Source organism: Eretmochelys imbricata, chromosome 2 (assembly GCF_965152235.1).
Source record: "Eretmochelys imbricata isolate rEreImb1 chromosome 2, rEreImb1.hap1, whole genome shotgun sequence".
Lineage (NCBI taxonomy): Eukaryota > Metazoa > Chordata > Testudines > Cheloniidae > Eretmochelys > Eretmochelys imbricata.
Window position 1 is genome coordinate 207,437,770 of NC_135573.1, and position 15,802 is coordinate 207,453,571.

At 42.6% G+C, this 15,802-nt stretch overlaps 1 protein-coding gene across 4 annotated transcripts in view; it reads right to left on the minus strand.

Annotated features, from left to right (window-relative positions):
- Positions 1–15,802, minus strand: part of CBX3 (chromobox 3) — a 17,402-nt gene continuing 1,600 nt past the window's right edge. For 3 of the 4 annotated variants that reach the window (XM_077811357.1, XM_077811356.1, XM_077811358.1), the window contains exons 2-6: positions 14,561–14,611; positions 10,529–10,671; positions 6,922–7,087; positions 1,852–1,946; positions 1–664 (exon numbers count right to left, since the gene is read on the minus strand). In XM_077811357.1, coding sequence (XP_077667483.1) covers positions 538–664; positions 1,852–1,946; positions 6,922–7,087; positions 10,529–10,671; positions 14,561–14,584 — 555 coding nt within the window. In that variant the 5' untranslated portion in view covers positions 14,585–14,611 and the 3' untranslated portion in view covers positions 1–537. The remainder of the gene's footprint in view (positions 665–1,851; positions 1,947–6,921; positions 7,088–10,528; positions 10,672–14,560; positions 14,612–15,802) is intronic. The other variant, XM_077811359.1, reaches the window with a different exon arrangement.

Sequence of the window (15,802 nt, forward strand, 5' to 3'; positions counted from 1 at the left end):
TAAAGGAAGAATATAAAACTATTTTATTGACCACCGTTCACCAGTATTTACAATAAAGTAAACAATATACAGTATGATAACATTCAAATTACTACAAAGTTAGTTTTTACCTGGCCTCTTTGGGACTAAATTACCTCAAAGACTAAAAAGAATGGTTCTACATGTTACGGGGCTAGGTTGGGGTAAAGAAGATACATGCACATCAATAGCATAGAAGACTATAAAACATCTGTGAGTTTGTTTAAACATTTGTTATGATTCAGTAATAACTATGGAGGATCATGAAGGTTTAAAAAAGCCTTTACCTAATATGGAGGAAATAGTATCAAATGCTGTCCTTTCATTAATGAAGCAAGTTGCAGAAAGCCTTTATTTACTTGCTGTTGATGCAAAACACACTACTTCAAAAAACAAACATATCAAACTCAATTCTCATTAGAATGTAGAGGTTTCTCACATTGCTAATAAATCAAAAGAATAAAATCCAAATCCAGGTTTTAATATTCATATATATATATAAAAAAGCAATGCAAATGATTATTGTGCTTCATCTTCCGGACACGAATGCCAAGTTAGTCGCTCTTCATAAAAAGCAATTACAATCTGAGGACATTTCATGTTAGCTTCTTTGGCCAGCACCAAGTCTGCCTCATCCGAGTCTTTCCTAAGAGGGCAGGGTTTAAAAAAAAAAAAAAAAAGTCTTGAGTTTAAGAGCTATTACTAAACCAGATGCGTCTGCAATTGAGATTAGAATATATTTCATGATCAAGGAGCAGAGGTAGGAGTTTAAATTTTAGAAATATCTATCCCTATTAATCACCATTAGCAACTTTCCAGAGGCCATCACTCTGAGAAGGTCCTCTTAAAAGGACATCAATTGAACATCACAATTTCTAGTTAATACCAGTTTCAATACAGCAGTCCCCAGTTTTCCCTGCCAATTTGTGTTTTACAGTCGCATTTTCCCCTCAATAAAAAACGTCTCTCTTTCCTGTTTGAGAGATCCACACAGACAAAAAGGGAAACACTGCACAAAGAAAACACTGACTACACAACAAAGGATAACCTGTCTAGTATTATGCATTACTTCTAATGTCATGTAAAACTTTTCAGACAGGTGTCACGGACAGTTAAATTGACAGTGTCACTCTGGGTAAACTGGACAATCACAAACTATTAAATCCAATTGAAACATATGCAATAAACAATTTATCAGATTGCAATTTTTGATCCCGTGTCAGAGTGAGAGAAAATGCAAGACAGACACAGTTGATACCCCTGTATTTTAAAAACTTTTACTGATTTCACATGCATGTTAGAAGTAGGCTTGTTGCATATAACAAAGTATAAGCTAGCCACAAAGACAGGAAATAAGAACAAACAAGTTCTCTCATTTCTTCATTTAATAATGCTACAGAAATTCCAAATTGCAACAACCTGCATTTTATATACATCCCAAACTTCACATATCCACTACTTGTAGTTTTTAAGAGGAGGAGTAAGAGTCTTCTAAAGTGCAAATCTTTAAGTGTCTCGAAGTGAGACTCTGATATTTCTGGGGTAACTCAGTTGGACTTCATTGAGAGCAAAATTAGACATTTAAATAAAGGGATGGAAGCTACTATTGCACTGCCCACACTCCTCTGCCAAAAAGCATGTATTCAGTCTCTCATTAGTTTGACCAATGAATATTAGAAATGAGATTCCAATCTTACTCTACTTACTATTTGCTCAGGACAGGTTCCCAAACACAGAAACAAGTAAATTGTTATCTTTCCTGCCTCATTCCAAAAAGGAAATGGTTTCTTACCAGTTTAAACAGTGGATCAGAGTTGTCTGTACATCACTTACCATTTCATGAGAAACATAAGTTCTCCGCTGCTATCTGTGGCCCCAATTATCCGCTCAGGATCAAGACCTCTTGCAAACCCCCTTGGTTTATCAACCTGTTAGAAAGGTTGAAAGTCACATCTAGTTTAACATTAATTTTCATCATTTTAAGGCAAGTGTCAGACAAGTTACAGCTTACATCAAGTCAAGATTTATTTTGTCATTTTACGCTTTAGAATGAGCCCCTGAATTAGTTAAATTTAGCAAAAAAGATGAATTTACATCATTAATATACACATTTATTTCAGAAAACTAGATAAGGCAGGAAGCATCTTTCTAGTGGAAGCTTAGTGTAAAGGTCAGGGAACATCGTAGCATCCCATAGTTCACCTATATGAGTGTATGAGTGACATGCAAACTGCAGCCAATTTCCTGAGTTTAGGAGCGCGGCAATAGCTCTGAGTTAGAAGTGATTTCTGCAGAGAAATTAAAATCCAAGCCTGCAAACAGGTATTTCCTTGTGAAAAAAAAAAAAATCACAATGATGTCAAGGGTACCATACAGGAATAACTAAGAGTATGCAGTCATTGTTTACATGACCATACCCTTAAGATTAAACAAAAAATCCCTCTAAATTAGTCTAAAAATTGAAATTTAAAATAAATTTGCTTAACATTCAAATTTAAGGTTATTTTAAGAAGACTGCCTATCACTTTATAAGTAAGGCTATGATTTAGTGACAGGTGTTTTTAGTAAAAGTCATGGACAGGTCACAAGCAATAAACAAAAAGTCACCACCCATGACCTATCCATGACTTTGCTGCTCCCAAAGCAGCAGCTGGTGCAGCTTACCCAGGGGCTGCCCCAGCTGCTCGGGCAGCCCTAGGGTCAGCCACACTGGCTGCTGTAGAAGACATGGAGGTCCCAGAAAGACATAGAATCTGTGACTTTCAAGACCTCCACAAAAGACTTGCAGCCTAACTTATAAGATCTACAATGTAGACCGGGGCGGGCAAACTTTTTGGCCTGAGGGCCACATCGGGTTTCCAAAATTGTATGGAGGGCTGGTTAGGGGAGGCTGTGTCTCCCCAAACAGCCAGGCGTGGCCTGGCCACCGCCTCCTATCCGACTCCCCCCCGCTTCTCGCCCCCTGAGACTCCTGCCCCATCCAACCCCCCCTGTTCCTTGTCCCCGATGGCTTCCCCAGGACTCCTACTCCATCAAGCCCGCACTGTTCCCTGTTGGCCCCGCTGGGACTCCTGCCCCATCCACCAACTCCTGCTCCCTCCTGACCACCTCCAGACCCCCCACCCCGACTGCCCCCTGCAACCCCATCCAATCCCCCCCCCATTCCTGACTGCCCCCCGAGACCCCTGCCCCATCCAACCCCCCTGTTCCCCACCCTCTGACTGACCCAACCCCTATCCATACCCCCGCCCCCTGACCACCCCCCGCCCCTGAACTCCCCTGCCCTCTATCCAACCCCCCCAACCGTGCACCACAGAGCACTGGATCAGGTTGCAGCTCTGCAACTGCACTGCCCGGCTGCCCAGAGCATCGCGCTGGTGGCATGGCACGCTGAGGCTGTGGGGGTGAGGGGGGCAGCAGGGGAGGGGCCAGGGGCCAGCCTCCTGGACCAGGAGCTCAAGGGCTGGGCAGGAGGGTCCCACGGGCCGTAGTTTGCCCACCTCTGATGTAGACTGTTTTACCAACTTAAGTGTCTCATGTCAAATAATTTTGTTTTATAGTGAACTAATGCCCACTGTGTACTTTTGTGCATCAGTAATAAAAGGTAAAGAACAGCTCTAGGAAAAGATGACCAGTTACCTTTTTCTCCCTTTGCTGGTCTTAAATGGCAATGGTATCTTTTCCTCTACCCCTATTTTCAGATGCAGACTTGGAATGATTTTAGACTAGTCATTACCCATGAGATAATTACTTTGAAGTCAAGTCATTTCAGGCCTAAACTTATCAACAGCATCCCTTTAAAGCAGAGGTGGGCAAGCTATGGCCCGCCCGGTCCCAAAGCTCCTGGCCAGGAAGGCTAGCCCCCAGCCCCTCCCCTGCAGCCTCAGTTCACCGTGCTGCCAGCACTCTGGCAGCATGGCTGGCTCTGGCTGGGTGGCGTGGCTGCGAGCTCCTGCCGCTCTGAGTGGCATGGTAAGGGGGCAGGGAGTTGGATAAAGGGCAGGAGGCCCCGGGGGGGAAGTCAGGGGACAGGGAGCCGTTGGATGGGGCAGAGGTTCTGGGGGGTGGTGGACTGGGGGTTGGATAGGCGTGGGAGTCAGGCAGGGGGGCTGTCAGGGGGTGAGGGTGTAGATAGGGGTCGGAGCAGTCAGAGGACAGGGAGCGGGAGGGTTGGATGGGGGTGAGGTCCCAGGGGGTGGTGAGGGGTGGGGGGTCCCAGGAGGGGGCGGTCAGGGTACAAGGAGCAGGGAGGGTAGGATGGGTCAGGGGTTCGGGCCAGGCTGCTTGGGGAGGCACAGCCTTCCCTACCTGGCCCTCCATATTAGTTTTGCAACGCTGATGTGGCCCTCGGGCCAAAAAGTTTGCCCACCCCTGCTTTCATGTGTGGTACATTTAGAAGGTGTGAGAACAGATCCAGATATGCGAGTTGATTTCTTTGACTTTCAAGAGTTATCAACTTTTACTGTTTTAGTTCATAGGAAAATAGGAATTGCCATACTAGGTCAGATCTAAGGTCCATCTAAATCCAGCCTGCTTTCAGACAATGGCCAATACCCGATGCCTCAGAGGAAGATGTAAAATCCCCACAGTAGGCAGACATGGGATAATATGTCCCCAGAGGTCTCATTCTGATCTCTAATGGCAAAGATTTAAAACAGAGTTGGACATGGGTATCAGGAATATCCAGATTAATGACAAATTTTGTAAGGGACACTAATGCTTCAGGACCTAAGTTAATATCTTAAGTACTTGGCCTGAGTGACTTCCTATTGTAATGAATTCCACAGTTTAATTATCCATTGGGTTAAAAGTATTTCCTTTTACTGTTTTTGAATTTCCCACTTTGTGAATTTCATTGAATGTCTCTTTGTCAATGTATTATGAGACAGGGAAGAACAGGAGTTCCCAATCTACCTTCTCTATACCATTAACCATCATGTATACTTTGATCATGTTCCCTTTCAGTCATCTCCTTTCTAAAGTAAATAATCCCAATCTTTCAATTTCTCTTCATGAGTTTAATCCATGCCTTTGATTGGTCTCACTGCTCTTCTCCCCCTCCCCCCACCCGTTGTACAATATTCTTTTTGAGATGGGGTGATCAATACTATATACAGTATTCCATATGAGGCCATACACTGATTTATATAAAGGAATTAGAATATTTGTATTATTCATCATCCTACCCCTATGCCAGTGGTTTTCAAACTTTTTTTCTGGCGACCCAGTTGAAGAAAACTGTTGATGCCCACGACCCTACGGAGCTGGGGATAAGGGGTTTGGAATGTGGAAGGCTGGGGCAGAGAGTTGGGGGTGTGGGCTGCAGGAGGGTGCTCTGGTTTGGGGGGGCCCAGGTCTGAATCAGGGGGTCAGGGCTCTGGGTGAAGGCTCAGGGCTGGGGCAGGGGATTGGGGCACAGGTTTACCTCCAGCAACTCCTGGACAGCAGCACACCTGGGGTGCAGAGGCAGGCTTCCTGCCTGTCCTGGCACCAGAGAGACCACAGTGCGCTCCGGAAGCGGCCAGCAGCAGGTCTGGCTCCTAGGTAGAGGCGCGCAAGCGGCTCTATGCGACTCTCACCCACAGGCACCGCCTCCCACAGCTCCGGCCAATGGGAGTGCAGAGCTGGTGCTCGGGCAGTGCGTAGAGCCCCATGCCACTCCCCCAGCGCGTAGAAACTGGACCTGCTGCTGATCACTTCTGGGACACAGCGCAGTGTTGGAACAGATAGGAACTAGCCTGCCTTAGCCAGGCAGCACCACTGATGGTGGTGCTGATGAGAGCTGCTGCGACCCAATGTATTCTATTCCATGACTCAGTACTGGGTCATGACCCAGTTTGGAAACCACTGACCTATGCATCCTAACTTTAAAAAAAAAAAAACAAAAAAAACCAACAACAAAAAACGAACTACACAGCTGCATACTGAACAGATATTTTCAGTGAGCTGTCTACAATGACACCAAGGTCCCTTGCTTGAATTAATAGTTACTTTAGAATCCTGCAAGACATTTATGTTTTCCCCTCCAATATACATTATTTTGTACTTGTCAGCAATGAAATCATTCACCATCATGCTGCCCATTTTTCTAGTTTGTTTAGGTCTTTCTGAAATTCTTCAGCCCTCTCTGGTCATGACTAACCTAAACATCTTTTTCATTTGCAAATGTTAGTAGCATCACTCACCTCCCTTTCTAAATCATTAATATATTAAAACATTGGACCTAGAACAAAACATTGAGGCACCGTAACCCATGATGAAAATTGACCATTTAATCCAGGGGTTCTCAAACTGGGGGTCGGTACCCCGCAGGGGGTGGTGAGGTTCATACATGGGGGGGAGAGTTGCGAGCTGTCAGCCTCCACCCCAAGCCCCGCTTTACCGCCAGTATTTATAATGGTGTCAAATATATAAGAAAGTATTTTTACTTTATGGGGGGGTGGAGGGGGGGTCGCACTCAGAGGCATGTTGTATGAAAAGGGTCACCAGTACAAAAGTTTGAGAACCACTGATTTAATCCTATTCTCTGCTTCATTATCTCCTAGAGCCATAATAAATATTCCTTGGTGAGAGTATTATCTTCTTTCGTGGAACCTTGTCAAAAGGTCTTTTGGAAGTCCAAGGAAGACTTTGTTGACTATTTATTCACTACTTTGTCATGTTCAAATATATTAGTGAGACAACTTTCTTTTGCAGAAGCCATGCTGGTTAGACCCTATCATCATGATCTTCCAGGTGTTTTGTTATTCTGTTTTTAAATTATTGTTCTAAACCAATTTTCTAGATATAGATGTATGGATTGTCTACAATTCCCTGGATCACTCCTAGAATTTTTTAAAATTTGGGTACAAACATTCAACATAAGAAAAAGCATTTGTATAGCAACAACTTCAAAATACTTACAGAATCCCTCTTTTTCTTTGATTTGCTGTCATCAGATTCACTATCTGATAAAGATTTTCTTTTACCACCATCTGTTTTTTCTTTACCAGCTTTCTGGGAGTTCAGAAAGGCTTCAATTAACTCTGGACAATCTAAGTTTTCTTCAGGCTCCCATGTGTTGTCAGCACTGAAACATACATACAGCTAGCTCATGAGATTATCAAAAGCCCAGAAACCTAATTTAGCCACATAACTGACAGTAAGCAAAAGCTTCTTCCCCAGCACATAAAACAGGCTTCTTAAAGAAGAGGGGAGTCTACTTTATTTTCTTAAATTACCTTGCAGTCATCAGATATGCACTTAGAGTTATGCTCTATTCTGTTATTGCTGCAGAACAACTGCTGACAGAAGATACAGTACAGACATCCCCATCCACAACATTTTTTTTTTAATCCCTACCAACCCACCCAGTAGAAGCTGACTGACCCTCAAAACTCTACTCCCTTCCTATTTAAACACCTTCAAATACAGATAGAGAACCATATAAACTGTCTGGGGGCATAAGAAGAAACTAATTAAGTCTGGAAACTATCCAAGTGTGCTTAGTTTTATTTGCTACTGAACGTCAAATCTATTAACTGTGTCCCTAGACAGTATAAGTGCCTTCTCAGTCAATCATATGCACCAGTACCAAACATTGCACAAACATGGGAATCCCCAAGATATTTTCAGTTACTGAAATATACTGGGATATCTTGAGGCAAGTCCCATAAACATCCAGACTAAACAAGTTACTGCTATGTACATCTGAGCAGAATATGCACTTTAGGAGATAATACACAGGCAATCATAGTGTGACTATTTCGAGCAATATACAATTATAACATAAATGTGTTACTCTTGAGGGAATTCTGTGCTACAAAGTAAAAATCCTGTGTACAGTTTAAAATTCTGCAGTTTTTTATTAGTCAATAAATAAATGGGGAGGCTCCAGCATGTCAGTGGGGAGCACAGGCCACTTGCTGCACAGAGGTAGATCACCCTGCAGCTCCCCCTCTCCTGGGACAGGGACTCAGCCATGAGGCTGCACCCAACCCTGGCACAGTACAAGGGCCAGGCCTGCCCCAAAAACACCCTGGGACCCTGCCCCCTCTGCGCCAGGTGCACTAGGTGTGGGCAAGCAGGCTCAGCCCAGCAGGATCCAAGTATAGAGGGGCTTAGTGTGGTGGAGGGATCCAGAAGTGGGGTCAGAGGATTTTGTGTGGGGCAATCCGATGCAAGCAGCTTGGGGGGGGAGGGAGGGAGCAGGTGTGGGGGAGGGAAGAATCTGGATGCACAGGGGCTCGTTGGGGAGTTCCAGTCAGAGGGGCAATGGGACTCTGCAGGATGGTCCAGATGAAAGTGGTTGGGAGCTAGTTGGGCTCAATGGAATAGGAGTCTGGGGGGGCTTGTTGGGATGGTCCAGGTAGGTGCACGGAGGGGTGGCGGTTCAATGGGCCTGCTTACCAGGGGAGCATTAGAGGCGGCCAAGGGGACACCCCATGAAGGGCTCCCACTTCCTCCCTCTCTTTCCCATCCCTTTCCTAATGCCCCTCCCCAAGCACTATCCTCCCGCCCATCAATCCCACATGCCCCTCTCCCAGCTCCCTCCTCCCACTCCACCCTCCCTTCCCCCATGGGCACTCACTGGATGGCTCCCAGCACACAGAAGGGGAGCACAACTAGCACTAGAACCCAGGAGGCAGTGTCCAGCTGCAGAGTCAGCAGAGCCAAGCGGCACCCTCCTTTACCCAGCCAGTTCTGTGCTCACAGAAATAGAGGGGAAGGAGTGGCACAACCCCATACCTCTGTTTGGGGGGCAATGCCTCAGTGAACTATGCCCATGGACATCCCCAAGCGCCCACCTTCCCCATTATTTTCTGCAGGGAAGCAAAGAAATCTACAAAGGGACATGAATTCTGTGTGCACACAGTGGCGCAGAATTCCCCTAGGAGTAATGTGTGCAAGATTGTGGATGTGTTCTACCAGTAGGTAGGATATATGTTTAAAGGGATTTATTTATTTATTTTGCAGCTGAAGAAGTGTAATCTCCCACAATTAACTCTGAGCAGAGTGATCACTAGTCAAGCAAGCCCAGAGTTCCTCGAGTGAATTTAGCTTTGTTATCCATGTCTTAACTATATGGGGTCAGAGTTTCTCTACAGTGCATTAGCACCAATTTAGCTATCAATTTTTTTAAAACAGGAAGTTAAATCAGTGCAACCTATAACGTGCACACAGTTATATCAATAAAAGGTGTTTATGTGTATATCTATACTGAGAAACAGTGGCAAAGTACAACTATTAGTGAGGCCTTATTGAATATTACAGTTACTTCAGATTTTCTTCCACCCTGGTCTCAAAATATCCTTAAAACATTAGTTAGAAGAATGAATACATACTTAAAATAGATCTGCTTGTTTTGAAATGCTATGGGCTACTGAAGTCTGATAACCCACCAACAGAAGCTCCAGTATACAATATCCCTTTCCCTTTTATAATTTTAAAATACAAAGGGCATGGCTACATTTGCAGATGTAGAGCGCTTTGAGTTAAACCAGCCTTCGGAGAGCACAGTAGGGAAAGTGCTGCAGTCTGTCCACACTGACAGCTTCTAGCGCACTGGCGTAGCCACATTTGCATCACTTGCAGCGGCATTGGGAGTGGTGCATTATGGGCAGCTATCCCAGCATGCAAGTGACTGCAACGTGCTTTTCAAATGGGGGGGTGGAGTGTGACAGGGAGCATGTTGTGTGTATATGGGGGGGAGAGAGAGTGGGTTTTGGGGGGGTTGAGAGCATGTCAGCATGCTGTCTTGTAATTTTAGACAGCAGCAGACCCTCTCCCCCACCCCTCCACATTCCACACTAATGGCTTGCTTTGTTTCAGAGCAGGTAAGCAGCCGGCTGTTAGAAACAGAGCTTGCAAAGGGCATATCCGCATTCCTGCGGCGATTCAAAAACAATGACAAGAGTGGCCACTTGACTTAAGGGGATTATGGGACATTTCCGGAGCCTGATCAGAGTGCAGGAATGCAACTCCTCGTTCACACTGGTGCTGCGGTGCTCCGGCGGGGGCGCAGCAAATGTTATTCCACAAGCCGAGGTGGAGTACCAGCAGCGCTGTAGCCACGGAGTCAGAGTGCTCTACGTGCCTTGCCAGCATGGACAGGTAGTGAGCTAGTGTGCCCGGGGCTCCTTTATTGCGCTGTAACTCACAAATGTAGCCAAGCCCCAAGTCATCCTAAATGAAAGGCTACTCACTCTTAGGCCTGGTATACACTATGAACTTAGGTTAGTATAACTATGTTACTCTGGATTGTGAAAAATCCACACCCCAAGCAATGCAATTAAACTGACCTAACTCCCAGCATACACAGTGCAAGGTTTCTCCCATCGACCTAGCAACCACCGCTCGGTGAGTTGGAGTTTTTCCATTGACATAGGTAGTCTTCACTGAAGCAATGCAGCTGCACCACTGCAGTGTTTGAAGCACAGAAAAGCCCTTACTTTCCACTGTATTATTGCCTGTCGAAGTATCTAATGGATTTTAGGGGCTACCAGAAAAATATACATTTGGAATTCCTTACTCTGTAAATCCTTTCCATTTCAAGAAGTATTCAACCTTCCCATTCACTACACGTCTGTCCAGGACTTTCTCCACAACAAATTCTTCAGGCTCTGCTTCTTCAACTTTTTTACCTTTGCCATTCTGTTTCTTTCCCATTTTGTGCTAAAAAAGTTAAAAATTATATTTATAATAATATATTTTATATTGCTTTATGTAGCTATTTCAACGGTCAAGCACAACCTTTACTCACTACATAGCAGAAAAATGGCAACTTATTCATACTGGGTCCAGGGCTCAATTTCCTATTAGGTTAGAGCAGGTAATCTGAGTGCCATTTTTTGTAAGTTGCTGAATAAAATACCCAAAACTGAGAAAACAGTCTTTTTTAAAGGCAAAATGTTTTGCCTATGCAATCAATGCCTCCTTTCCCTTAATTGTCATTCCACTCCTTCCTCTAGTGCCAAAGACTCAAAATTTACAATAACTTCTACAGTAAACATAACTGAACACCCACAAAAAAGGCAGTGTATAAGGAACAGCATAAAGGCATACACAAAGTAGTAAGCGTTAAAGGAACTGTGGGGAGGTGGACCAAAGAGAAAGGGAATGATATTCTGGCTACTAAGAAAGAAAACCAAAGGCAATTGATTACTACTTTCCTCTCACTCCCTCCAAAAAAAGTAAAAGTGTGGAGGGGAGAAGAGATAAAGACATATTGCTATACCAATCTGGATGCCCAACAATAACTGATAACAGCTGCCAGCAGAATGTGTTACTTGTAACATTCCATAGCTGCCATTCTCCCCCCATCTTTACCCATGGACCAATGTAACTTTCACTCAAACACATGTTACAGAGGTTCAAAAACCTAAGATAGCTAAGCTTAAAGAACAGCACTTAATGTACAAAATTTATCTTATTAAAACTTTACAGAGATGTTGTATTTAAGTGTACATTAGATATATTATTGTATAACATCCTTTAAATGCTTAAAATAAAAATTAATTACATCCACATCATCCTCAAGGCATTCCAAGTTTAATAAGGCACAATTAAATGTATTAGAAGGACACAAGGTATTTTTCAAAATTTCCTTGTTAATAATCCTAAAAGGCTTGAAACAAGTCTCGTACTGTCACATTGAGTGTTTGGAGCTCTATGGGATTAAGTGCACAGTTTTGGTTGCCATTTTGGATGCGCTCCTTATAGGAAAGCATTCAAAATGGCAGCGGGACTTTGAAGCTCCCACAATGCAGTCCTATGGGAGCATTAAAATTAAGTAGTGCTGTCACATTTCCTTTACCAATGTATTTTCCTACTGAGGACAGGCCTGCTATTATAGCATTGGTCATGAGTACTATCTGCATTTTGAGAAAGCAATGCATCAGTTTGTTTTGAAACTCTACATAAGTTTTAGATAGACTTTCCAGAGTTTGAGGAAGGGTGGGTGTTTTGTTTTTTAAAGGGGATATCATCAAGTATGTCAGGCCCAAATTTAGTTCTTTCCACTTTTTGTAATTCTTTTCAAAAACATACGTAATCCTTGAGGATCCTTTTCCCAATTAGCCCCTCCCAAATGCCACTTCAGACTCCTGGTTAGAAACCTACAAATTGAAGGTTCATACAGCAAAATATAAAATATTTTGTATTTAATATAAAATATAAAAAAGGAAATAGGTTTCAAGATTTCTATTCTAAACAGTGAGTTTATACATATAAAGATACCAAATGTGGTGTTTGTTTGGGGGCTAGGGTGATTTAAAATAGAGCAAACATTTACAATCAGATTTAAATCTTTATTTATATGTCCCAGAGATGATATTTTGAGCAAAGCACCAATGTCTGAAGAGTGCCAACTTAATCACAGGTATTTTTTGGCCGAGAGAGAGAGAATACAAGAAGAGAGCAAGAATGCAAGATCAAGACAGAGAGAAAGGAAAAATATGAAGATGTCAAGCTATTCTCTGAAGGCAGTTTCCTTTAAAGAAAGAAAGGAGTGGAAGACAGAAGAGAGAAATAAGTAGAGATAGAAAAATAGCAAAAAGTGAAGAACAAGTGACATAATGCTCATAGCACAATAGTAGCAACACTACAGTTATAGTTGATGAGTAAACATGTATTCAAATGAATACAACTTTGTGAGAGAGTCTCCTTTGGGCTTCGACTCAGTATCAAGGGGAATTATTTTGAGAAAGTGAAAAAAAATTAATTCACCCTCTTATTCTCATAATTTAAGTACAAACGCTTTTTAGACCTCTAAATCAATTAAAAAACTTAAAAATTTGGCATGCACAAAGCCTTCCATGGAAGCATATGAGCTTTGTTTTTAAAAAAAAGACGCTTGCTTGAAAAACTGTCATGAACACTTGAAATTTACTGGACATTACTGATTTAAGCATGCCTCATATGTACACGAGGACAGATGTTCAAACTTGTCTTCTTGTCCCTCACTACATTCTATTATGCATATCTGACTGCATGGCCTGAAGAAAAATTGTGCATTCATCTCAAATTTTGGATGCTCTGTGGATGGATGCTTCTACATGCACTTCACCCAACAGAAGCACACAGTATCTGAAGTTGTTAATGGAAAGAATTGTCACTATACCCGTTTGGCCTCTTTTTCCGAGTCCCATAGCTGAGAACACCATATCCTGGGCATTTTAATGTTGCATGTTCGAATAAAGTGTACTTTGCTACTTTCCCATATTCAAAATTCACATAGTAGTATACACACATTTCCTTCAGTGTATCATCACTCACCTTTTTAATTTTATACAAGTGAAAGATTATAACATTAATGTAGCATTGTGGTAGATGGTTCAGATATACAAAAGTCAGAAACATCAAAGTTACAGTTTCAAGAGAAACACTATCTGTCCCCCTCATACATTCGGAGAAGCATGGTTCCTATGGGAACCATTAGCTGATTTTCCTGACCTGTGCAGCTAAGTTCCTAAAAAAATACTGACTGCATTAATAGGTTCTCTTCCCGTCCTCTGAGCATTTCGGACCCGATATTACCCTCACTCATGTTAGAGAGTTGGGGCACTTACTTCTAATGGAGGGTTCTTAGCTTGATAAAGTGTTTGCAATGTTATTGCTTACACTGTTGCAGTCCAGTGAAAAATAATGAGGCAGTTAAGGGACAGGAGGTGATATTTAATTTGTCTGGATATGGGATAAATTAGTACTTACTGACTAGTAATAAGTTTAACAGCAGGCTTTTTTTTAGTAAATGTCATAAGAGCACACAATTTTCCCTCCTTCCCCACATTTAGGCTATATAAAAATCTGTTTGTTTATTATTTTTCCATCAAGTAAACCTAGCACTAGAGTTCTGCACTTCTGTCCTTTACAAACATGTACTGCCATTAGTTAAACAAATATTAGAGCAACTACTGTGACATCCATTTGTCCTTAATTTCAGAATTTTTTGGCTCATAATTGAATATCAAGAAGTTTCACAGTAACTTGATACCTGTCAAAGCCCTGTTATAATGGTCCAGGTGGGGGAGACATTTAATAATCTCTGCTCCTCTGAAATCAAAGTGAATTGTTATTTACTAATAATAGTTCCAACAGCAATCCTAACTATGCCCCGTCACATCAGTATTAGGTAATAGTACTGTTCCTGTAGTTGCAATAATTTTTCCCTTAACGGCTAAGAAGAAGTTAAAATGAATATGTTTTTGCCCTTTTTAAATACACAATGAATTACATGGGGTGCTGAAAGGAGGCTAAAAAATTCAAAGTGTTTTCTGTTAAAGGTTATTAAACAATCTTCACTTTAAGTCAGAGAGCTGAACTGGAGCACAGACCTCCATTAAAGAGAGACGTTCTTTTGTTTTGTTTGTAAGATGGCAGTTTTATTTAAGCCAAAGTTAATGTCCTTTCTATTAGCCTTACTTTCTGGATCTGAGATTTTAGTCAGAATAATGCTGGGGAGGAGAGATGTGGATGTATCTTCTACATGGAGATGCCAAGTTATAATTTTGAAGAAAAATACTTCGGTTAAATCCTTATATATTTTAGGTGCTCATGAACTTACCAATGTAGTTTTATTGGAGGCCATTTTTATTGAAGACTTGCAGAGCTTTTACTAGAAAAATGTATGACAATTAAAAGGAAGTTTACATTACTCAGCGAAAGGCATCCCAATACAATCATGGTCCTTGTTCCAACCCCCATGTGTTCACTGCACATAACATTTCAAGTGTGGATTAAATCCAGAGAACTAGATTACTAGTTTCTCTGACAACCCACAAACACACCATTATGCTAGCCATCACTCTTGCTACTGATTGTGTAGGAAGGGTTACAAGAATGTCCTTCCACCAGCATAAAGCAGAGATGTTTCAGAGAGAGGCTGGGAGAACCATTAGGATATATATTTCCTTAAACCCAATGGGATAAAAGCGTTCGGATTCTAGCAGTTAACCAAGAGATATTTAAAAGCATTTTCAAGATGCAAAAGTTAGATTTTAATTAGCAACAGCTAAGTATCTGTAGTGTAACATAGTAGTGAGTTACCAGTAACCTTGACACAGCAAGAAATACATATAAACTGCAGATTATGTTAAAGCAATTGTAATGTTGTAAATTTAAGGATCAGAAGATAAGAGTTAAGGCTAATACAGACATTAACTCTGCCAAATTGCACACATTGTATATTGAAGACTAAAATGCTTAATTAAGAAATATACATTTCATTAACCTAAATAGATTATACAAACATATGGTCTGGATGAAGCAAACTCATCCCCTTTCCCATACAATTTCTCACACTAATCACCTCTGGGCACAGATTTCACCACCCATCCCTAGAAACTACAAAATGAGCAAGACAAAGGTAAACCTTTATTAAAGGCCAGAAGAGGCCTTTGACTCAGCAATCCCGCCCAATTCTCATCTCCTGGCAGCCAAAGAGGTGGTATCGTAGCCAAATCCGGTGGGGGGCGGGCAGAGGGTGAGGGTTGGGCCCTGCTGCTGGGCACCTCATCTTGTCTCCATTGAGATGAGGGGAGGGAAACAAAGGCCCGTGGTAGAGGAATGAAGGGGTAAGGCTGCACCATAGGCTTGTGGTGGGTGCACATAAAAGGCCTGGGTGACCTAACGGGACTAGGCGAGCCAAATCCGGTGGTTTTGCACGGAGTAGGGCCAAGCCGCAGCCCAACATAGAGGGGGAAGCCCTGCGCCCCTTTCCCCTTGTGGGAGAGGGAACAGCTGTGGCCACACGACAGCCGGACCCGGCAAGTCATGTGCGTTGCCCAAAGCCGCCCGCCACCATTTC